General features: G+C 39.5%; 2 protein-coding genes and 1 long non-coding RNA gene across 4 annotated transcripts; all 3 read left to right on the forward strand.

Moving 5' to 3' along the window:
* The first annotated feature begins 6,780 nt into the window (after window positions 1-6,780).
* Window positions 6,781-9,177, forward strand: LOC129844852 (zinc finger protein ZFP2-like). The gene is made up of 2 exons (XM_055913008.1): window positions 6,781-6,802; window positions 8,152-9,177. The coding sequence occupies exons 1-2, from the start codon at window positions 6,781-6,783 to the stop codon at window positions 8,772-8,774; spliced, it is 645 nt and encodes a 214-aa protein (XP_055768983.1). The 3' UTR covers window positions 8,775-9,177.
* Window positions 9,178-12,582: 3,405 nt separating this feature from the next.
* Window positions 12,583-16,211, forward strand: LOC129844859 (uncharacterized). 2 transcript variants are annotated; one of them, XR_008758016.1, is made up of 3 exons: window positions 12,583-13,097; window positions 14,212-15,488; window positions 15,881-16,211. It is a non-coding gene; the product is annotated as an uncharacterized LOC129844859 (long non-coding RNA). The 2 variants fall into 2 exon arrangements; XR_008758017.1 differs by having other exon boundaries at window positions 12,584-13,097; window positions 14,023-15,488.
* Window positions 16,212-17,352: 1,141 nt separating this feature from the next.
* LOC129844854 (zinc finger protein ZFP2-like) lies at window positions 17,353-24,722 on the forward strand. The gene is made up of 2 exons (XM_055913010.1): window positions 17,353-17,919; window positions 20,887-24,722. The coding sequence occupies exons 1-2, from the start codon at window positions 17,583-17,585 to the stop codon at window positions 22,212-22,214; spliced, it is 1,665 nt and encodes a 554-aa protein (XP_055768985.1). The 5' UTR covers window positions 17,353-17,582; the 3' UTR covers window positions 22,215-24,722.
* Window positions 24,723-25,140: the final 418 nt, after the last annotated feature.

The following is a 25,140-nucleotide window of genomic DNA, read 5'->3' on the forward strand; positions in this document are numbered from 1 at the left end:
GGTAAACACCACCCCCGGCTCTACCAGGAGCTTGAGGTGGTCTCCCACAGCTCTGCTTATGTCATGTTCTGTGGCCTTGCAGTTCCATTTCTTGACTGCCCCTGCAACACAGAAACACATTTAGTCATATTATATAAAACACTCAAAGTAATGGATATGGAGCGTCTACAGCCTCAGTTACACCTGGCACATAAATGTGACTTCTGTCATCTGATCACTCCAAGCTGCATTAGGTTCAGATCTAACAGGATGGGTCTTTGACAGTCTGGACGCAGTCAGGCCACTGAATATAAATAAGCAACGTAAAGAGGTGGGGTGAATGAGTGGGGGAAAAGTACATTCTACACAAATTACCTTCATAAAAGCAAAGAACAAATGTGTGTGTCTGAGGGGAAATTAACTTTCATACAGCCAAATGGGGTGAGAAATTACACCAATATCAGTAGACAATTTGCACTAATGTAAATAAACATAGATGAAGGAACATACTCCCTTTAGCTTACGTGATGAACCGCTAAGGGGACATAAATATTTACCATCTAAACCATGTGTGACCTCTGGCTGTAGAAGTGTTCTTCCTAACCAGTCCCTCAACAGCTCCCTGACTGAGCTCCACCCTCACTGGGTCTTCAGAGGAGAGGAAGGCTGAGGATGGATGGAAGGATGAATGGATCAGTCAGTCAATAAAGTGTAGAGCTGCTGTCTGACAAAATCACTATTTTAGTAGTTCATTAAAGTAAATAAGGCTTTATGATTGCTGAATACCAACTATCAATCACTTAGATAATGTATTTTCAGGTAGCGATACATCCTTGGGACGTCCCTAGCCTGTTGAAGTTGACATTTAAAATGGTTAAGTTAGGGGTTAAGGTTAGGGTTTAGGGTAGGGATGTCCCAAGAATCGCAGATAGCATTCACCATTTGTAACCGATGTGAAATGGCTAGCTAGTTAGCGGGGTGCAAATAATGTTAGCTATATGCAGTTATCTACACCAGCCAGCTAACATTAGCTATATGCAGTTATCTTAGCCAGCCAGCTAACATTAGCTATATGCAGTTATCTTAGCCAGCCAGCTAACATTAGCTATATGCAGTTATCTTAGCCAGCCAGCTAACATTAGCTATATGCAGTTATCTTAGCCAGCCAGCTAACATTAGCTATATGAAGTTATCTTAGCCAGCCAGCTAACATTAGCTATATGCAGTTATCTTAGCCAGCCAGCTAACATTAGCTATATGCAGTTATCTTAGCCAGCCAGCTAACATTAGCTATATGCAGTTATCTTAGCCAGCCAGCTAACATTAGCTATATGCAGTTATCTTAGCCAGCCAGCTAACATTAGCTATATGCAGTTATCTTAGCCAGCCAGCTAACATTAGCTATATGCAGTTATCTTAGCCAGCCAGCTAACATTAGCTATATGCAGTTATCTTAGCCAGCCAGCTAACATTAGCTATATGCAGTTATCTTAGCCAGCCAGCTAACATTAGCTATATGCAGTTATCTTAGCCAGCTAGCTAACATTAGCTATATGCAGTTATCTTAGCCAGCTAGCTAACATTAGCTATATGCAGTTATCTACGCCAGCCAGCTAACATTAGCTATATGCAGTTATCTACGCCAGCCAGCTAACATTAGCTATATGCAGTTATCTACGCCAGCCAGCTAACATTAGCTATATGCAGTTATCTACGCCAGCCAGCTAACATTAGCTATATGCAGTTATCTACGCCAGCCAGCTAACATTAGCTATATGCAGTTATCTACGCCAGCCAGCTAACATTAGCTATATGCAGTTATCTACGCCAGCCAGCTAACATTAGCTATATGCAGTTATCTACGCCAGCCAGCTAACATTAGCTATATGCAGTTATCTACGCCAGCCAGCTAATATTAGCTATATGCAGTTATCTACGCCAGCCAGCTAACATTAGCTATATGCAGTTATCTACGCCAGCCAGCTAACATTAGCTATATGCAGTTATCTACGCCAGCCAGCTAACATTAGCTATATGCAGTTATCTACGCCAGCCAGCTAACATTAGCTATATGCAGTTATCTACGCCAGCCAGCTAACATTAGCTATATGCAGTTATCTTAGCCAGCCAGCTAACATTAGCTATATGCAGTTATCTTAGCCAGCCAGCTAACATTAGCTATATGCAGTTATCTTAGCCAGCCAGCTAACATTAGCTATATGCAGTTATCTTAGCCAGCCAGCTAACATTAGCTATATGCAGTTATCTTAGCCAGCCAGCTAACATTAGCTATATGCAGTTATCTTAGCCAGCCAGCTAACATTAGCTATATGCAGTTATCTTAGCCAGCCAGCTAACATTAGCTATATGCAGTTATCTTAGCCAGCCAGCTAACATTAGCTATATGCAGTTATCTTAGCCAGCCAGCTAACATTACCTATATGCAGTTATCTACGCCAGCCAGCTAACATTACCTATATGCTGTTATCTTAGCCAGCCAGCTAACGTTAGCTATATGCAGTTATCTTAACCAGCCAGCTAACGTTAGCTATTTAGCCAACTAGCTATTAGCCTAAACAGCGTAGCCAACCAGCACGGTTATGGTCAGCGAGACCAACTACCGGAGACCAATCAGAACCCAACTAACAGTAAGCCAACGTGGAAAAAGTTACAAAACTCCCGTAGTCTAATTCTCAGAAAACATGCTGAAAAGTAGTGATGGGGAAACACAGCTTCCTGAAGCATTGATGCTTTACAGCCAATTGTGTCAAAAATAGGTTCATTACTCAAGGCTTTGAGCGACACAGAATTTAGAACAGCCACATTTTATAGATGACGTCACACGCCGTAGCAGCGTAGCCATTATGTCATATATTAAACCACTGGCCGTGTTCGAGAGCATCAAATCCATGCTGCGTTGTGGGTAAACGGTGACTGGCTGACTGATTCATAAATAATAATGAGTAGTTATTTATGACGCAAGGTGATTTGTAAATTAGTCAATCAGCTGTCAGCAGCCACCTGCACTGTCGGCTGCAATGTCGAACGAGCCCAATACCAAACCAATTAGGTGTTCGACGAAATTATTCTTCAGACGTCATTGATCACGTGCTGCTGATAAAGTGACACTGCTTTGAATAATACCGCTTAGCGACTTCAGTACATGCCTCATAGCTCCAGTCTCAAACTTAACCCCGTTCCTGTTGAAGAAGAGAAGGTCTGCTGGATGGAGAAAGAAGCTCTCGCGAAAGAGGAGGAGGAAGAGGAGGCTGTTATACAAAAACAAGTAGAGGATGAGGCTGTTACCGTGAAAGAAGAAGAGAAAGACGTTTCAGTTAAAGAAGAAGAAGACGCGTTCAGAGTGAATGAGGATGACGAAGTTTCAGTGAAAGAAGAGGAGACTGACGATGAACGTAAGTACTGTCTTAACAGAAGCACAAACTCTGTGGTTGGAAGTTGAACTGATGTGTGGTGTGCTTGGTGTTAAAGCAGAAATCTGCAATTGCTACATCCATATTTTGACTTTTAAATGTATTTATTTATATATATATATTATGTATTTATAGCCATTGATTCTTAAAGAATATAACACATGCCTCATGAGCTTAGTTCAACTGTTGTACCCCATCAGAACCCCAAATAAGCTTTTTTTTACTCCAATGTTTAGAAACAATGTAAATCAACACTGTAAAGCCTCAAAACATAGTTAAAACTATAATGTCGATATCATGGATGGACAGTCCTTGCATCTATTGGTCTGTCTATGAATTTGAGAGTAGTTACATTTCTCCAACCCCATCATCATCTTATTAGCAAAACAGTAGTAGAATTACAGCTTTGTTATTGTTTCAACTGCAGATTGGTTGTTTGTTGTGTGGCATTTTTAAAGAGACAACCTAGGATTTAAACAGAAACAAAATGGCTGCCCAGAGACTTGGTTTGGTAAACAGCTGAGGGATGGGGGTTGGAGAAATATAACCACTCTCAAATTCATAGAGAAAGCTATTGTATCAACCTTAACCCAAAACCTAGGGACCTCGTCAAGAAGTTCAGACATCTTGGTGTAACAGTTATAAGGTGTTATCTTGAGAGTCACTGGACCCAGGTTTGAGTTCAGCTCAGGGCGACCCCCTGAATTCAATACACTATGAATACAAGGACTGGTCATCCATGATGTCATAATGATAGTTTAACCAGGTTTCTAGGATATATAGTATATTCTAGAATTCATCCATGATGTCATAATGATAGTTTAACCAGGTTTCTAGGATATATAGTATGTTCTAGAATTCATCCATGATGTCATAATTATAGTTTAACCAGGTTTCTAGGATATATAGTATATTCTAGAATTCATCCATGATGTCATAATGATAGTTTAACCAGGTTTCTAGGATATATAGTATATTCTAGAATTCATCCATGATGTCATAATGATAGTTTAACCAGGTTTCTAGGCTATATAGTATATTCTAGAATTCATCCATGATGTCATAATGAAAGTTTAACCAGGTTTCTAGGATATATAGTATATTCTAGAATTCATCCATGATGTCATAGTGATAGTTGAACCGGTTTCTAGGCTATATAGTATATTCTAGAATTGCCAGTGTAGATTTCCTGTGGGGGTCAAATTGTTAGAGCTGTTGATAAGTTATTGTATAATATTCAGCCAATTTATTTTCATGCCATTACATCAATATCGCCCAACCAGAAGAGAAGAAACTCTTCCTGAACCAACTCCTGCTGTCCTTCATACATTCTGACGTTGCTGGTAATTGGCTACACAAGCAGTCAGCAACCTACATTTGGAGTGCAAATGTATCTTACCATTTCTACTGATCTGGTTATGATTTTCATTTGCACATTTTACTTTTACTGAAACAGTTTAATTTCATTGATAATAGTATCTCAAAATCATTCTGTGATTAATCTTTATTCCATCTAAATCTAAATGAAAATTATACAAATCTAAAAGTAACTTTTATTGCCAATTATGTAAAAAAATAGCCTACATAAAGCCAACAAATAAAAAGTCTGATAGCAAAGGGTCTGAATAATTAAGTAAATAAGGTATTTTTGGGGCCTCCCGGGTGGCTCAGTGGTCTAGGGCACTGCATCGCAGTGCTAACTGCGCCACCAGAGTCTCTGGGTTCGCGCCCAGGCTCTGTTGCAGCCGGCCGCGACCGGGAGGTCCGTGGGGCGACGCACAATTGGCATAGCGTCATCCGGGTTAGGGAGGGTTTGGCCGGTAGGGATATCCTTGTCTCATCGCGCTCCAGCGACTCCTGTGGCGGGCTGGGCGCAGTGCGTGCTAACCAAGGGGGCCAGGTACACGGTGTTTCCTCCGACACATTGGGCTTCCGGGTTGGATGCGCGCTGTGTTAAGAAGCAGTGTGGCTTGGTTGGGTTGTGCTTCGGAGGACGCATGGCTTTCGACCTTCATCTCTCCCGAGCCCGTACGGGAGTTGTAGCGATGAGACAAGATAGTAATTACTAGCGATTGGATACCGCGAAAATTGTGGAGAAAATGGGATAATTTTTTATTTTTTTTTAATAATAATAATAAGGTATTTTGGGTTTTTAACGGTTTTCACTTTGTCATTATGGGCTATTGATGACACCCCTCTGAAACAAGATAGCCTAACCATCAGAAAAACCTTCTTCTTTAGCCTACTCCTCCCGCTGCTGCTGGCCTTCGTAAATTCTGATGTTATGCTCCTATAGTTTCTGGTAATAGGCTACACCAGCAGTCGTTATGCTCCTATAGTTTCTGGTAATAGAATACACCAGCAGTCATTATGCTCCTATAGTTTCTGGTAATAGGCTACACCAGCAGTCGTTATGCTCCTATAGTTTCTGATAATAGACTACACCAGCAGTCGTTATGCTCCTATAGTTTCAGTCAGAAACCTTTTCCATTTGGTGCCAAGTTAACTGACCGTTTCTACTGATCTGGTGCCAATTGTGATTTTCATATTCACATTTTATTGGAATAGTTTCATTTAATTTATAATAGTCTTTGTATCTCAACATCATTCTCTGTGGTTAATCTACATTCTATTTAAATTAAATTATAAAGAAACATTTTTATTGACATTGCTAAGTTTAAAAAAAAATAACTAAGTAAAGCCAGTTTTTTAAATTCTGAAATGCACTCGAACTATGTATCATTTAGTGTCTCTTTATGTTACGCTGGGGAAACAGTTTTCATGGGCACAGAAATACTAAATCATTTCAGAGTTGGCTAAACCCAATGGTTCTAACAGAGAGTTACCTTAACTTTATTGACACCACCCAAATGGATACTGTCATGAACGCGGTTCTTCAATAATTACGCATCATTCTTAATACTGTAGCTGTTTAGTTAGTCACATGTTCAACTATCATCAGCTGATCCAGGAAATCATTTTCTGAATGACAGTCACATGACAAACATCACAACATGCAACAACAACCAAAGTGCTTCTTCATTCATTACTCTGGTAAAGACAGTTATGTCGTGCTCCACGTTGGATCCAACATCCCTAACAAATTGATGTTTATAATGTTATTGTCTACTTGATTTACAGTAGGTTCTCGTTAGTCTGTTTGAACACAGAGATACTTAGCTCATAATGTGTAGAGAACTGTTCTTTGATGGATAGGCTATTGTACAACACACAGAGCTATTTTCCTTTATTAAGGACATTTAGAATGACAACACATTACAGAGTAGCCTAGTGGAATTTTTGCAATCATGCAATAACAACCAAAGTGCTTCTTCGTTCATTACAGGTATATTTGTTGTTAGGTGAAGTTATGGACCAATTTGGCAAGCAGTGTACAAACCCTTATTGTCAGGCTGATGGAAAAGCTAGACAAAGAGCATTTTACTGGTTGAAGGGTTTTTTAAGTACAAAGCGGTTGATTTGCGAGGATGACACAAACATTAGATTAAGCAGGACATTCAAACGAGCCTTACAATTATAATCCAAAGTAGTGTGAAATGCACTCATAAGCAACCTGGAAATGGAGGTTACTCCCCTGAGTTTTCCCATATTCACATTCAGAATACTTTGTGGAAAACTAAAATATTTGCTCACCATTTTCGCTCCAGGCAGATATACTACATACAATTTTAGCAAACACAGAAAGGGGCCTATATCGGAGACCAAAGTCGTCTGGCACAGTGCTTAGAGTTTCAACAACATGAATAACTTATTTCAAGTCTACAATCTTAGATGTTACTACTAATGTGAAAACAAGACAAAATATGACTGTTCTTGCTCATTTTAAGACAAATTTCAAATAATCATTACATTCATTACAGACGTCAATTGTTGTACAACATCATGGCTACGCTGTTGGCATCACTTTTTACAGTAGATTTCCCCTGTTGTGGGCCTTTAACCATCTGTCTGACTTTGTTGTTCACACAGGAGAGAGACGGGACTACCGTGGGTCCTCTGGGGAGCCTCAACAACCTCATGATCCTGACGAGGCAGAGAAGAGTCTCTCCAGATCAGAACACTTCAAGAAACACCAGCGGAGATCCACAGGGAAGAAACCTCACTGCTGCTCTGACTGTGGGAAGAGATTCACCTCCTCAGCAGGCATTAAAATTCATCAGAAAATCCACACAGTAGAGAAACCTTATAGCTGTCAATGTGGGAAGAGTTTAACTCATTCAACCAGACTGATATCACACCAGAGAACACACACAGGAGAGAAATCGTATAGCTGTGATCAATGTGGGAAGAGTTTTGTTACATCTGGCCATCTGAAAATACACCAGAGAACACACACAGGGGAGAAACCATTTAGCTGTACTCAATGTGGTAAGAGTTTTACTCAGCTAAGCAACCTTATATCACACCAGAGAACACACACAGGAGATAAACCATATAGCTGTGGTCAATGTGGGAAGAGTTTTGGTCAATCTAGCACTCTGACTCTACACCAAAGAATACACACAGGAGAGAAATCTTATAGCTGTACTCAATGTGGTAAGAGTTTTACTCAGCTAAGCAGCCTGATATAACACCAGAGAACACACACAGGAGAGAAACCATATAGCTGTAATGAATGTCGGAAGAGTTTTATTCACCTAAGCAGCTTGATGTCACACAAGAGAGAAATCTTATAGCTGTACTCAATGTGGGAAGAGTTTTGGTCAATCTAGCACTCTGACTCTACACCAGAGAATACACACAGGAGAGAAATCTTATAGCTGTGGTCAATGTGGGAAGAGTTTTACTACATCTGCCCAACTGACTCTACACCAGAGAACACACACAGGAGAGAAACCTTATAGCTGTGATCAATGTGGGAAGAGTTTTACTACATCTGCCCAACTGACTCTACACCAGAGAACACACACAGGAGAGAAAACTTATAGCTGTGATCAATGTGGGAAGAGTTTTACTACATCAAGCACTCTGACTCTACACCAGAGAATACACACAGGAGAGAAACCTTATAGCTGTGATCAATGTGGAAAGAGTTTTGGTCGATCTGGCCAGCTGACATCACACCAGAGAATACACACAGGAGATAAATCTTATACCTGTGGTCAATGTGGGAAGAGTTTTACTACATCTAGCATTCTGACTGTACACCAGAGAACACACACAGGAGATAAACCTTATACCTGTGGTCAATGTGGGAAGAGTTTTACTACATCTAGCTCTCTGACTGTACACCAGAGAATACACACGGGAGAGAAACCTCATAGCTGTGATCAATGTGGGAAGAGGTACACTGATAAAAGATCTCTGATTAAACATCAGAAAATACATGGAGTTGTTTCATGATATCAATTAAATGATGTCACAATGTAGAATGATGTAACATTGTAGTAGGAGTATTTAAATGATGTCACAATGTAGAACCCTAAACGTTTGTCCCCTGTTCTATTGATTTCAACATGATATGGATATTAGCCTCAGGGGGAAAATCCAGGCTCTGAATTGAAAGAGTACTATTTATGTAATTTAACAAAAAGTGACTAACACAAAAAGAGCTGTGTTACACTTACCATGTTGATGACCCACTTGAATCATAATGCAACACTTCGAAATGTAGCGATCTATTTTCTACAAATTGTCCTCTAATCAGGGATGTACACATTATTCCCATATTCTGTGTGTTTTTTGAGCTTTTAGTTTTAACAGGACGCGTAACCTCATCTCCCTTCTGTTACACAATTAATTTTGACATGATATGATGATATCGATGAGTGATGACAAATAAGTGTTGTGTTCCTTTGTTTAGCGACCCCTACATTTAAATGCATCACTCCAATATGTAGCTGCAGGTTGTCCTCTAACCAGTGAGATAAAATATATCTCCCATTTCCATGTGTTTTTTTAGTTGTTAGTTTCAACAGCAAGTACAACCTGATTTCCCCCCTAATCGATATCAGTGATTTATTGCTACTTGTCAAAACAACAGCGTTTCTGGTGCTTGTTTTTAAAAATATTATTATTGTGGCCGATGTTTGTGTAAATACCACATGTTAGGTTTTCAGTTGATCCCAAACTGTTTCTGCATATTGGTTATTGATTTGGACATGTTAAACTGTGTTTTGACATTGGGGCTATCCCACCTAGCAACTATGCAACCAAATATTTCATATTTACATTTTATGTAACATTTGGTAATGATAATTATTTATGCAACCAACTGACAATTATATTGACATTGTGCTTTTAGAATATCAAGGTTAATTCTCACATGTGCCAAACCAAATGTACTAGAGCATGACATTGGGGACTGGACCCAGATCCAACAACATGCCTATCTAGTGAACCCTGAAAAGAGAGAGAAGCTCCGCAGTGAGGTGGAAAGTTACTGGATATTGCAGGAGTTTCTTCTTGAAATCAGACACGTCCGCGGTAAGGACAACCTGGTTGCTGATTGTCTCCACGGGGGGCAGTCAAAAATATTTGTGTTTTGCGTTTAGCCAGTGCGTTGCCATGGATCACAATTTATTTTGACTGCACGGTTTTCCGTATTGGAGATGAGTTTTGTTTGGGCTCGTTCCAAGAGTACAAGAGTTCTAGAAGCTAGTGAGTTTTAGGAAGATGAGAGTTCTAGAAAATAGTAGCTAGAAGCTAGTGAGTTTTTGAATTCTATAGAAAGAAAAAGGAGAAAAGTTACGATTGTATATTATTATTTAGAAATGTTTTTTTTTCTTGTTTCTAATTGTTGACTGCCAGTAGACACCATGTTTATATTGGTGATGCATTGTAGTTGATTATAATGTGAAATGGAAGTTGTTTTCTGTTGGTGGTGAGCAAACTTGTCCAACAAAAATATAGGATATATTTGTTGTCTTAAGGGGGGAAGGTGTTACAGGCTTTATTGCGTATAGCTCGTTAGCACGTTGTACGCAACACCTTTAGTTGCTCCACCTTTTTGGTTTGCTTCCTGTCTTTAAGTTTGGTGTGGGTTTTTCTTTTGTTTGCCTCTTCTTGGGCAGATTTAGTGGGTGTCATGGTGGGTGTCTTTTAGGTCCCAGTTGTTACCAGTCAATTTTCAATCGATGCCCCCGTAGTGTCTTTCAGAGCCCATCCTAAAAAACAAGTTATGTTTTGGGTTGGATGTAGCATCATATTGTTAATATTTGAATCAATGGCATTTCCTTTGCAATGCTCATTAGTTAGTTGTTCTTCGTTTTTTTTTATCCTCAATATTTCTGTTTATTTTCACTGTTTTTTCCTGTGAAGCCATTGTGTTGCATCCATGTCTGAAATGTGCTGCATAAATAAAGCTTGATTTGATTTCAACAAATGAATCCAATGACTGACCAATCAACAGACTCTTGGTCCCTCTTAGTATTTGTTAATGAATAGAATACAGTATATACATATGAGATGAGTAATACATAGACTAAGATACAGTAAAATAGGATAGCATACAGTATATACATATGAGATGAGTAATACATAGACTAAAATACAGTAGAATAGAATAGAATACAGTATATACATATGAGATGAGTAATGCATAGAATAAGATACAGTAGAAAAGGATAGAATACAGTATATACATATGAGATGAGTAATACACAGACTAAGATACAGTAGAATAGGATAGAATACAGTATATACATATGAGATGAGTAATGCCAGATATGTAAACATGCAGGAGATCCATGAAGGAAAGATAGTGATGGTGTTCAGGGACGTTGTTGCAAATGGTGGGGAACAACCAATCACGATGAGGGATCGCCAGCTGTGAACGCTTTAGCATGCTGGAGACAACCATGGAGAATGTGAATCAAGTGTTCCAATGGTAAAACGTTTGATTTAATTACATCAAGTGTTCCAATGGTAAAAACGTTTGATTTAATTACATCAAGTGTTCCAATGGTAAACCGTTTGATTTAATTACATCAAGTGTTCCAATGGTAAAACGTTTGATTTAATTACATCAAGTGTTCCAATGGTAAAACGTTTGATTTAATTACATCAAGTGTTCCAATGGTAAAACGTTTGATTTAATTACATCAAGTGTTCCAATGGTAAACCGTTTGAGTTCATTGTGACGCGTCACGTTGCTGTTTATTGCCACGTTGGGATGCAACCTTTTTTTAACCAGTTCTGATGGTTGTTAAAAGTGGGATTTTGACATTATTATCGTTAAAATTAAACACACTGGACACTCCCAACACTCCCACCTATCAATCTCTTTGGCACCGTAGACATCAAGTCACTTGACAGTAATGTTCCATACAATGTTGCATTCCATTTTTGAAAGGTAATTTTTCATTGAAGACAATGAAAGTTATTAACATTCCATAAAATTTTAAATCAAGGCTGAGGCTCAAATAGTCGCCTTCACTTTACTTAAAGTGTAGGAAGCAGTGGAGTAAAACAATTTACTCACCAACAACAGCATTGCCTTAAAGTCCCACATGATGACGTAATGACATCACAATACCCTATAATGACATCACAATACCCCATGATGACATCTACATGATGTATTGTTACACCATGTAGGAGCAGTATAGACCTAGTCTGTTCATTATATACATCTACATGATGTATTGCTACACCATGTAGGAGCAGTATGGACCTAGTCTGTTCATTATATACATCTACATGATGTATTGTTACACCATGTAGGATCAGTATAGACCTAGTCTGTTCATTATATAGGAGCAGTATAGACCTAGTCTGTTCATTATATACATCTACATGATGTATTGTTACACCATGTAGGAGCAGTATAGACCTAGTCTGTTCATTATATACATCTACATGATGTATTGTTACACCATGTAGGAGCAGTATAGACCTAGTCTGTTCATTATATACATCTACATGATGTATTGTTACACCATGTAGGAGCAGTATAGATCTACAGTAGCTAGCTGCTAATTTAGATGTAGTATAACTTGATGAAACTGCCTTAAATGTGCTGTAGTAAACATTTTTTATTCGCACTAATCAATCAACACATTCCTGTCTTTGTATGTCTCAATATAATGGTATTATTTAATTAAATCCATGTAAAATAATCTTTGTCTGAAAATAAAATATGATCCTCAACTGCGTTTCCCCTCCAGTCAGCAGACGGCGATGTGCGTCTTTCAGGCGACGCTGCCAGCGTGACGTATAATCTAGTGGACGGTTCTTCATAAACAGCTCGTCAACCACCTCGGTAGCTTGCTAGCCAACATAGCCGAAAGATTCAAGCTATTTAGACGCTTTCGGTGTATATTAGCTACTGTGTTTTAGCCACACTTCTGTCGTATCTACTTGTTAACCTATTTAATTTAATATTACGTTATTTGTTATTAGTCAGCTATAGTAGCTGGCTGGTTAAGTTAGCACTAGCCTAGTCGCTAATGATAGCTAGCTAGCTAACATCCCCGAACATGAGCTCCCTAAACTTCTCCCCTCTTGTTAAAGAAGAGGCAGTCTGCTGGACGGAGAAAGGAGGTCTGTGGCTGAACGTTGTGGTGAAAGAGGAGGCGGAAGAAGAGGCTGTCACAGTAAAACAAGAAGTAGAGGATGGGGCTGTTACAGTGAAAGAAGAGGAAGACGCGTTCAGAGTGAAAGAGGAGGAGGAGGATGTAGTTTTTGGTGTGAAAGAAGAGGAGGTTGGAGATCTGTTTAACACCAGTAAGTACCGTCTCTGCAGTCGTTGAACCAATATGCAGTAAAGGGTTTCTACACTTTAATGTTGTTCTGTAGGAATGGCTGAAGCTACACTGTAACGTGTAGAACATCAAGAGTGGACCATCAACAAAACGTTAACAATTGATCAAATGCATCCAATGACAATGCCTGAAATACTGTAGTCCTCAATATCTCCTATTAGATTAGCCCAATATGTAGTCTTAAAGGGGCAATCAGCATTTTGGGACTTATACATTAATGATATGTACCCATCTGTTTCTTTAAGAATTCACTTATAAATGCCTCATGAGCTTAGTTCAACTGTCGTACCCCATCAGAACCCAAAATATAAGCTTATATTATCTCCAATGTTTATCAGTAAATATAAACGAACACTGTATATCCTCAAAACATGGTTAAAACTATAATGCTGGTATCATGGATGGTTGCATTTCTCCAGCCCCATCCCTCAGCTTTTTACCGAAACGGGCAGGGAGTACGCTTTGTTATTGTTTCTACTGCTGATTGCTGTCCCCGTTACTCCTCAAGGTCCAAGGACTGTATGTTATTTTCAGGGGTAGACTGGCTCTGGCAGCTAAAATAGTCAAATATTCCATCTAAATGTGAATCGATTCTCAACGGACAGGGAGTACGCTTTGTTATTGTTTCTACTCCTGATTCTCTGCCCCCGTTACTCCTCAAAATAATTTCACATAATACTTTCATATCACATAACAATTATTTCACACAATACTTTCATATCACATCAAAATAATTTCACACAATACTTTCATATCACATCTAAATAGGTAACCAGTCTGTATAGATAGATAGCTAAGTGAATTAAATATCACCAGCTACCTAACTTCATATTAGCTATCTTGATGTATTTATCACTGTAAAAAACAAACTCCAAATGCATTTGTAGGTAGCTAGCTACCAGCCATGGAGGAGGGTGAAAGGATAGCAGCCCCAACTGTCAGTGAGAGAGGAGGCTATTCTGGATAGGGCAGGTACTTTTGTGTAGTTCCTGTCCCTAGAAGTGAGGACGGAGATAATAGTAACATAATATTCAGTGTGGTGTAATTTGACTATAATGAAGTGTGTTTCTTGTGAGGTTTTCTGTCCTCAGATAAAGAGCGCTATGAAAGCCAGTCTACATATGAAGAGGTCCCAATGAAGAGCAGTGGTTCTCAGTCCTGGGGACTCAAAGAGGCACATTGTTGTTTTTGTCTCAGCACTGCACAGCTGATTCAAATGATCAACTCATCATCAAGCTTCAAGTGGTATTTATGTAGTCATTTGTGATGTCATCCTTGATATGATCCTGTTATTGTCACATGCTACACATGTACATATGTGTGCCCATGCATCTATCAATCCAATGTTATCATGATTTGTTATCAGGGATATTATACTTTAGTAATCCACAATGACTTGGTGATGTAACAGTTACATTGTCTTGGTTAGGTGCTGTTCCCTGGCAACACCATAGACTACACTATGCACAACCAAAGGTTCTTTTAAGAGGGTGCTGTTCCCTGGCAACACCATAGACTACACTATGCACAACCAAAGGCTCTTTTAAGAGGGTGCTGTTCCCTGGCAACACCATAGACTACACTATGCACAACCAAAGGCTCTTTTAAGAGGGTGCTGTTCCCTGGCAACACCATAGACTACACTATGCACAACCAAAGGCTCTTTTAAGAGGGTGCTGTTCCCTGGCAACACCATAGACTACACTATGCACAACCAAAGGCTATTTTAAGAGCCATCAACATTGCAATAAGAGTATTCTTCCATTTACTTAGCTATGTCAACTGCAGTTATTAAATTCATAGTTTCTCTCCCTTTGATTTCTACTTCTCAGGTGAGGGTGCAGTTTAGGTAAGGGTTTGATGTCTGTGCAAAAACATCTTAAATCACCCATATGGAAAAAATGTAGAACAATTAGACACCCTATAACCCACACCTACACACTCGTGTATCAATCTGATTGATGGATTGTGTTCTGCAGTAAACAGGCTCAGGTGTATAACTGTGGCTCCTTCCACCTTCAAAGAATAGGCAAGAGGGCCAACCATAGAGAATAGTAAGACACTTCATTATTTCTATAACTACGCTATATTGTTTGTCTTTGTGTGCCCGTTCATGTTTTTCAGCATAAAGTACTCTGCAGCCACTTAGTGTGGTGTGGACACCAGGTGAGGCCACACACAGATTCCTGTTGAACACTGTGGCTTTAACTACCTTATTTTCTCAATAACAGTCTCTCTCCTTCACTTCATCCCTCTCTCCCCTTCTCCCTAAATCCTCTAGGTTATATCAGCTGTGTCGGTGAACCCCTCCTACATCTGAACTGGCTACATAGAGGGCACAGCATGATCAGAGGTGAGAGGTCACATGGTCAGGTCAACAGGAATAATTATTAAAGAGATGCTTTACATTGAAATACAGACATAGATGCTGTAGTCCCAGAGTTAATGATCCCAGGTCAGTTTATATTATACAGGAAGTATTATTAAAGAGATGCTTTACATTGAAATACAGAGAGATGCAGTAGTCCCAGAGTTAATGATCCCAGGTCAGTTTATATTATACAGGAAGTATTATTAAAGAGATGCTTTACATTGAAATACAGATAGATGCTGTAGTCCCAGAGTTAATGATCCCAGGTCAGTTTTGCATTTCACCTCCTGATTGATGACTAACAATGTTAGAATAAAAACTAAAAACACAAGGCTTAAACATGCTCTCTCTCTCCATCTGTCTCTCGTCTGCAGATATGTTTTGATGTGAGAGGATGCCAACCCCTAGTCCCATCATCGCCACCTCAGCTGCTTTTAAGATAACCTTTGGGCCGACTAGAGACACTGTTATGTAATTGTGATGAACTGAGAGAATATTTATGTAGCACTGTGATTCATTAATCATGTGCTGCCTTCCCTGCTCCTATGTGCTTACCTCTTTCCCTTTCTGTCTTTTACACCTCTCTCTCACCTCCTCTTTCTTCCTCTGTTTTTATAATGCACAACAGATGTGCATTGAAGTACAGATTGAACTTGTATTTATAACACTTGGATAATGAGCTTTTCAATAAAGCGTTTCACATTCTCTACTGGTTCAATGTCATACTCATGTCACAACACCCATAAAGCTAGCCAGCTAGCTGGCTAAATCGCGATTTTCGTAAAATAATTTTATGTTAAAAAAATGCATAATCGTTTGTCTATACATGAACTAACATTCCTGTCAACTGTACATGTTTTTTGCATGATTAGTTATTACGTTATAATCCCTTACATTTGCTTCCATCCTAGTATTTCTATCCCTCTCTTCTAGTATTTCTGTCCGCCATCTTTGATTCAGTTCAGTTCTGTGGAGGGTTACCCCTCTCTCCTAGTATTTCTGTCCGCCATCTATGTTGAAGAAAGTCTAACTATCACTAGTGCAGCAGCCTCCCCCGGTCCTAGTGCCGGCCCGGTAAGAAGTTTAAGATGCGATGGAACGGTTGACGAAAATAAGTAATGTAAGAAATTGTAATAGAGACTGGAAACTAGCAATAACTACATTTCAACATAAGCCATATTTTATACAAAAATACACATACTCCTCATTTCTCTTGGACATATGCTGGACTTATTAAGACACCGACTACAGACACACATAATTCCCCTCCCCCATGATAACCACAGAACACACACAACACATGCTTGGAGCTCAGGACAAAGAACTGTCTCAGGAACCAATGGAACGTGGACACCAGGCCTGTTCAGGACTACCCAAGACCCAGATCGACCAATCGGAAGGCCAGGCTCGCAGATCTACCTACTTTGCTTGTTGTATGTATAATACTGTACGAGTCTTGAAACTTTCTCTTTCCGGACGATTTTATACAAATCAGACAGAAAGAGCCGTGCCGCACGCTTTGCCTAATATCTTTACACTTGAATAAATCTGCCTTATTATACAATTATCCACCTCGTCCTATTGTCTCCTCTTGTTCTCCTGTCAACAGTAAACGTTTCACTAACAGAAATCACAGAGAAAATATATTGATATTGATATTAAATTATTTAGGGAGGGGCTAATTAATATTTTAGGACTAGCTATGTTCCTGATTCCTACCTACCTTTTGTCTGAAATTTGTATTTACATTTTACTCAACTGCGTTACCCACTCCAGTCAGCAGATTGCGGTCTGCGACTTTAAGGCAATGATGCTACTGTGACGTATAATCTAGTGGACGGAACGCTTCTTTCAACAGCAGCAACAGTTCGTCAGACACCTCGGTAGCTTGCTAGACAAAATAGACGAACCAATAAAGCTCTTTAGACGCTTTAGCGTATATTAGCCACTGTGTTTTAAACCCTCTTCTGTCGTCTAGTTAGTTATCCGTTTTAATTTCATATTTACGGTGTTGTTATTATTCCGTTAGCGGGCTGGTTAAGTTAGCATTAGCCTAGCTAGCTAACATCCCCGACCATGCGGTCACTAAGCTACTCCCCTGCTATAGAAGAAGCGGGTATCACAGTAAAACAAGAAGTAGAGGATGAGGCCGTTTCAGTGAAAGAAGGGGAAGAAGCGTTCAGAGTGAAAGAGGAGGAGGATGTTACAGTAAAAGGAGAGGAGGATGCAGTTTATGGAGTGAAAGAGGAGGAGGAAGAGATGACTGTTACATTGAAAACGGAGGAGGAAGAAGAGGAGGAGGAAACTGGATATCTGGTCCCGGTTTCCCAAACGCATCTTAAGGTGTCCGATGGTTCTAACGGTGAACTTAGCCATAAGATGGTTTTGAGAAACCGTTCCCTGATTAACACTCGTAAGTACTGTCTTAAAAACAGAGGCACAAACTCTGCAGTTGTTGAACTGGGGAAATCAGTATGGACTGTTGTTCCATGTTGTGAATGTTATCCAATGTGGTACTATGGGTTATAGCAGTATGGACTGTGTATTATTTATTTATAGCCATTGATTCTTGAAGAATATAACACATGCCTCATGAGCTTAGTTCAACTGTTGTACCCCATCAGAACCCCAAATAAGCTTTTTTTACTCCAATGTTTAGAAACAATGTAAATCAACACTGTACAGCCTCAACATGGTTAAAACTATAATGTTGATATCATGGATGGTCAGTCCTTGCATCCATTGGTCTGTCTATGAATTTGAGAGTAGTTACATTTCTCCAACCCCATCATCTTATTAGCAAAACAGTGGTGGAATTACAGCCTTGTTATTGTTTCAACTGCAGATTGGTTGTTTGTTGTGTGGCATTTTTAAAGAGACAACCTAGGATTTAAACAGAAACAAAATGGCTGCCCAGAGACTTGGTTTGGTAAACAGCTGAGGGATGGGGGCTGGAGAAATGTAACCACTCTCAAATTCATAGAGAAAGCTATTGTATCAACCGTAACTCAACACCTAGCGACCTCGTCAAGAAGTTCAGACATCTTGGTGTAACAGTTATAAGGTGTTAACTTGAGAGTCACTGGACCCAGGTTTGAGTTCAGCTCAGGGCAACCCCCTGAATTCAATACACTATGAATACAAGGACTGGTCATCCATGATGTCATAATGATAGTTTAACCAGGTTTCTAGGATATATAGTATATTCTAGAATTCATCCATGATGTCATAATGATAGTTTAACCAGGTTTCTAGGCTATATAGTATATTCTAGAATTCATCCATGATGTCATAATGAAAGTTTAACCAGGTTTCTAGGATATATAGTATATTCTAGAATTCATCCATGATGTCATAGTGATAGTTTAACCAGGTTTCTAGGCTATATAGTATATTCTAAAATTGCCAGTGTAGATTTCCTGTGGGGGTCAAATTGTTAGAGCTGTTGATAAGTCATTGTATAATATTCAGCCAATTTATTTTCATGCCATTACATCAATATCGCCCAACCAGAAGAGAAGAAACTCTTCCTGAACCAACTCCTGCTGTCCTTCATACATTCTGACGTTGCTGGTAATAGGCTACACAAGCAGTCGGCAACCTACATTTGGAGTGCAAATGTATCTTACCATTTCTACCGATCTGGTGACAGTTATGATTTTCATTTGCACATTTTACTGAAACAGTTTAATTTCATTGATAATAGTATCTCAAAATCATTGTCTGTGATTAATCTACATTCCATCTAAATGAAAATTATACAAATCTAAAAGTAACTTTTATTGCCATTGCCAACTATGTAAAAATAGCCTACATGAAACCAACAAACAAAAACATTTGCAGCCTGCAGGTAGAAAATATCCCGATTTAAAAAATAAATATCCTATAAATCCCATTGGCTGCACTGGCCTGTCAACAACGAACTTGAAACATTCTATCAACTATAAACTGGGTCCTCAAACTTGCAACATTGTATAAAATAATCTGGGCCCTCAGTTTCCCGCGCCAGTGAGTTCTGGACAGACACATCTGTCGTCTATTTGTGCAAAGGATAAGAAGTAATCAGGTGTTTTATAGCATTTCCACTGGATCAGAGCATTACATTTTACCCTTTAATGCTGGGTGGTTATCGAAAGGGCGAGAGCTGGAAATAATTTACAAATACTTTGAGCAACTATTGTCATTCGTAATGGATTCTAATAAGACTTTGTTTACCTGCTGTTTGAGGTAAAGAAAAAATTAGTTGGAGAAGCTCCACAACTCATTAGTGGTGCAGCGTTAAGACAATCAGAAATACTATCAGACATCCCCAAATAGCCACATTTATAGGCCTACATTTGTGCTCAGGCCAGGTAGACTAGTCCTACTTCTACATGTGTAATCGGGTAGACTAGTCCTACCTCTATATGTGTAATCAGGTGTGTGTCCTTACTCAACATTGACAGGAGTGTTTCAAACGAAAGAATGAATAAATTGACAAAACTGACGCATCTTGCAGGGTCAGGTCTGGGTGATCTGCCATGGGTCGTTTAATTTAGTATCCGTTTGGGTCGGCATGGGAAATGAATCTATTTCTCCATAGTATGTTGTACCGAAGTTGACCGACTGAAAGGAATTGTAACTTTGACTATAATTACTGTTTCCTGAAGGAGGGAAACGAGGTACAACACCTGATTGGCCCCACCCCTTCCTGGGTCGGTGAAGAGCGGTATTAAGTTTCAGGAATAAAATCCAAGCCTCACGCTCATCACCTGTGGAAGACAGGGATTCCAGGAAGGCGTGGATATGATAGTATGTTGTGACACCCAGGGAAAGGTGTATGACGTGCATGTATACTAATAGGTCTCGTGCCCATTTATAGGCAGGAAGAAGAACAGAGCATCGATTTCAGACTTTCCACTTCCTGGTCAGGAAATGTGCTGCAGAATGAGTTCTGTTTCACTCAGAGAAATAATTCAAACGGTTTTAGAAACTAGATAGTGTTTTCTATCCAATAGTAATAATAATATGCATATTGTACGAGCAAGAATTGAGTACGAGGCCGTTTGAAATGGGCACCTTTTATCTGGCTACTCAATACTGCCCCTGCAGCCCAAACAGGTTAAGCAGGAGATTCAAACGAGCCTTACAATTACAATGCATGTGCATCGCTAGAATTTTAGCACAGAACACAGAGGGGTCCTTTTTTGGAGACCAAAGGTCGTCTGGCACACTGCTTAGGTCTTGACTGTCTTAAGACAATTGTAAAATAATTTAACAGACATCAATTGTTGTACAACTTCATGGGAACTCTCTGGGCATCACCTTTTACCTCAAATAAACAGTGCATTTCTGCTGTTGTGGGCCTTAAACCGTCTGTCTGACTTTGTTGTTCACACAGGAGAGATACGGGACTACCGTGGATCCTCTGGGGAGCCTCAACAACAACATGATGCTGAAGAGGCAGAGAAGAGTCTCTCCCGATCAGAACACCTCAAGAAACACCCGCAGAGATCCACAGGGAAGAAATCTCACTTCTGCTCTGACTGTGGGAAAGGTTGCAAATCTTCATCAGAACTTAAAATACATCAAAGAATTCACACAAGAGAGAAACCATATAGCTGTGGTCAATGTGGGAAGAGTTTTGCTAAATCCAGCCATCTGACTCAACACCAGAGAACACACACAGGAGAGAAACCTTATAGCTGTGGTCAATGTGGGAAGAGTTTTGCTAAATCCAGCCATCTGACTCAACACCAGAGAACACACACAGGAGAGAAACCTTGTAGCTGTGGTCAATGTGGGAAGAGTTTTTCTTCTTCTGGCTATCTAACTATACACCAGAGAACACACACAGGAGAGAAACCTTATAGCTGTGGTCAATGTGGGAAGAGTTTTAGTCAATCTGGAGATCTGACAGTGCACCAGAGAATACATACAGGAGAGAAACCATTTAGCTGTAATCAATGTGGGAAGAGTTTTAGTCAATCTGGCCATCTGACAGTGCACCAGAGAATACACACAGGAGAGAAATCTTATAGCTGTGGTCAATGTGGGAAGAGTTTTAGTCAATCTAGCTCTCTGACAGTGCACCAGAGAATACACACAGGAGAGAAATCGTTTAGCTGTGATCAATGTGGGAAGAGTTTTTCTAAATCCAGCCATCTGACTCAACACCAGAGAACACACACAGGAGAGAAACCTTATAGCTGTGGTCAATGTGGGAAGAGTTTTGCTAAATCCATCCAGCTGATTGTACACCAGAGAACACACACAGGAGAGAAACCTTATAGCTGTGGTCAATGCGGGAAGAGTTTTTCTTCTTCTGGCTATCTAACTACACACCAGAGAACACACACAGGAGAGAAATCTTATAGCTGTGGTCAATGTTGGAAGAGTTTTAGTCAATCTGGAGATCTGACAGTGCACCAGAGAATACATACAGGAGAGAAACCATTTAGCTGTAATCAATGTGGGAAGAGTTTTAGTCAATCTGGCCATCTGACAGTGCACCAGAGAATACACACAGGCGAGAAATCTTATAGCTGTGGTCAATGCGGGAAGAGTTTTAGGCAATCTAGCTCTCTGACAGTGCACCAGAGAATACACACAGGAGAGAAACCGTATAGCTGTGATCAATGTGGGAAGAGTTTTTCTACTTCTAGCTATCTAACTATACACCATAGAACACACACAGGAGAGAAACCTCTTAGCTGTGACCAGAGATAATCTGATAAAAGATCCCTGATCAAATATCAGAAAATGTATATATGAAGGAGTTGTTTCATGATATCAATGAATTAATGTCACAATGTAGAATGTTTTAACATTGTAGTGGGAGTAGTTTAATGATGTCACAATGTAGAATGTTTTAACATTGTAGTAGGAGTAGTTTAATGATGTCACAATGTAGAATGTTTTAACATTGTAGTAGGAGTATTTTAATGTCTCAATGTAGAATGTTTTAATATATAGTATATTAATATACTCTGCAGTCAGTCAGTCAGAATGTCACAATGTAGAACCCTAAACGTTTGCCCCCTTATCAATTGATTTCAACATGATATGGATATTAGGCTCATTGGGGGAAATCAAGGCTCTGAATTGAAAGAGTACTATTTATGTGATTTAACACAAAGTGACTAACAAATAAAGATTTGTCCTCTAACCAGTGATGTACGCATTATTCCCAGAATCAACTGATTTCAACATAATATCGATGAGTTATGACAAATAAGTGTTGTGTTCCTTTGTTTAGTGACCCCTACATTTAAATGCATCACTCCAATATGTAGCTGACTGTCTTCTGCAGGTTGTCCTCTTATCAGTGAGGTAAAAGATATCTCCCATTTCCATGTGTTTTTTTAGTTGTGTTAGTTTCAACAGCAAGTACAACCTGATTTCCCCCCTAATCGATATCAGTGATTTATTGTTACTTGTCAAAACAACAGCGTTTCTGGTGCTTGTGCAGTTTATAAGGAGCTTGTTTTAAAAAATACAATTATTGTGGCAGATGTTTGTGTATATACCACATGTTAGGTTTTCAATTGATCCCAAACTGTTTCTGCATATTGGTTATTGATTTGGACACGTTAAAACTGTGTTTTGATATTGGGGCTATACCACCTAGCAAAATGTCATTGAAAAGCCGTTGAAAATAATACTATGCAACCAAATATTTCATATTTACATTTCATGTAACATTTAGTAATGAAAATTATTCATGCAACCAACTGACAGTTTTTTGGGTACAATTATATTGACATTGTTGCCCTGTTTTTAGAATATCAGGGTTAATTCTCTCATGTGCCAAACCAAATGTACTAGAGCATGACATTGGGGACTGGGCCCCGATCCAACAACATGCCTATCGAGTGAACCCTGAAAAGAGAGAGAAGCTCTGCAGTGAGGTGGAAAGTTACTACGGATATTGCAGGAGTTTCCTCTTGAAATCAGACAAGTCTGTTGTAAGGACAACTTGGTTGCTGATTGTCTCAAGGGGGGCAGTCAAAATGTTTTGTGTTTTGCGTTTAGCCAGTGCATTGCCATGGATCACAATTTATTTTTACTGCACGTTTTTCCGTATTGGAGATGAGTTTTGTTTGGGCTCGTTTCAAGGGGACGAGAGTTCAAGAAGCTAGTGAGTTTTAGGAAGACGAGAGTTCTAGAAGCTAGTGAGTTTTAGGAAGACAAGAGTTCTAGAAGCGAAACTTTTTTTTCTTGTTTTTAATTGTTGACAGCCAGTAGAAACCATGTTTATATTGGTAAAGGTGAAGCATTGTAGTTGATTATAATGTGAAATGGAAGTTGTTTTCTGTTGGTGGTGCGCATTCTCTTAAGGTGTTAGTCTTTGGTTTTTCCATTTATGTTTTGAGGTTGGACTTTATCACGTCTAGCTTGTTAGCACGTAGGACGCACTGATTGGTGTCACCTCGTTAGTCAGTATGTGTTACACCTGTGCTGGCTTGTCCATCTCGTTAGTGGGAAGGTGTTTCACCTGAGCTGGTCCAGGTTCTATTTAAGAGTGTCTGGCCCAGTGCTCCAGTTGTCTTGATAGATGTGGAGAGTTAACACCTTTAGTTGCTCCACTTTTTTGGTTTGCTTCCTGTCTGTAAGTTTGGTGTGGTGTGGGTTTTTCTTTTGTTTGCCTCTTCTTGGGCAGATTTAGTGGGTCTCATGGTGGGTGTCTTTTATGTCCCAGTTGTTGTTACTAGTCAACTTTCAGTGGACACAGAGCAAAACTGCAACATTATGTTATAATACTTTTATTGCATCAAATGGTTGTTTTATGCAACAGAATAGAGGGTTCTTAGAACTATAGTGTCTGTGTTTTCTACTGAGGATGGGCCTCTGAGAGAAAACACTGACAGGAGATTTACAATGTCTTTTGGGTGATAAAACCTAAAGAGACCGCATTCCAGAGCATGAGTTAATGTTTCTGTTCTATATGGTACCAGGGAGAGATGACCCCAGGGCCAGACCCTGGTCTCTACACAAAGAGGACTATTTTTACAGCAGATACTGTCTTCTGAGAATTACAAGTATCTTTCATACAAATCTTAACCTTGTGACCCGTTCTATACATCTGTTGTTCGCTATGTAGGTTGAAAGGGGTGCATCTTGGCTGTAAAAGACCTTTGTAGTTTTGTCCTGTGGGTCGACCAGCCATCATTATAGTAGAGCACTCAATTGATTCACTTTATATGTGTACGTTGTATTTACCTGCTTCCTTATTAATAAGTGAATAAAGATTTAGTTTAAGAATAACTCTGACTTGTGTGGTAAGTTTCTCTCCTCATTGATATTAAAGAAGTTAACCACCACATTTGGCGATGGGGATGTGAATCTTCACTTGGTGACCGCTCCTGGTGACCTGGCTCCTGACGACCTGGGTAAATGACCTGGCTCCTGACGACCTGGGTAAATGACCTGGCTCCTGACGACCTGGGTAAATGCCCTCAAACCTAGTTTTTAAAAAAAGAGGTGAGCGAAACATGCAAAGTGTAGTTTATATAAAAGTCTAGTATTGTCCATGTAACGTTTCCAAAATGGGATAGTATTGTCCATGTAACGTTTCCAAAATGGGATAGTATTGTCCATGTAACGTTTCCAAAATGGGATAGCATTGTACATGTAACGTTATGCCCCCTTGTGA

The sequence above is a fragment of the Salvelinus fontinalis genome, unplaced genomic scaffold, assembly GCF_029448725.1.
Source record: "Salvelinus fontinalis isolate EN_2023a unplaced genomic scaffold, ASM2944872v1 scaffold_0241, whole genome shotgun sequence".
NCBI lineage: Eukaryota > Metazoa > Chordata > Actinopteri > Salmoniformes > Salmonidae > Salvelinus > Salvelinus fontinalis.

Coding starts and splice junctions, on each gene's coding strand:
- LOC129844854 (XM_055913010.1), top strand. CDS start 17,583: ATGCGGTCACTAAGCTACTCCCCTGCTATAGAAGAAGCGGGTATCACA. Junction 17,920..20,886: donor CCGTTCCCTGATTAACACTC/GTAAGTACTGTC, acceptor TTGTTCACACAG/GAGAGATACGGGACTACCGT.
- LOC129844852 (XM_055913008.1), top strand. CDS start 6,781: ATGGACCAATTTGGCAAGCAGT. Junction 6,803..8,151: donor GGACCAATTTGGCAAGCAGT/GTACAAACCCTT, acceptor CTAGCACTCTGA/CTCTACACCAGAGAATACAC.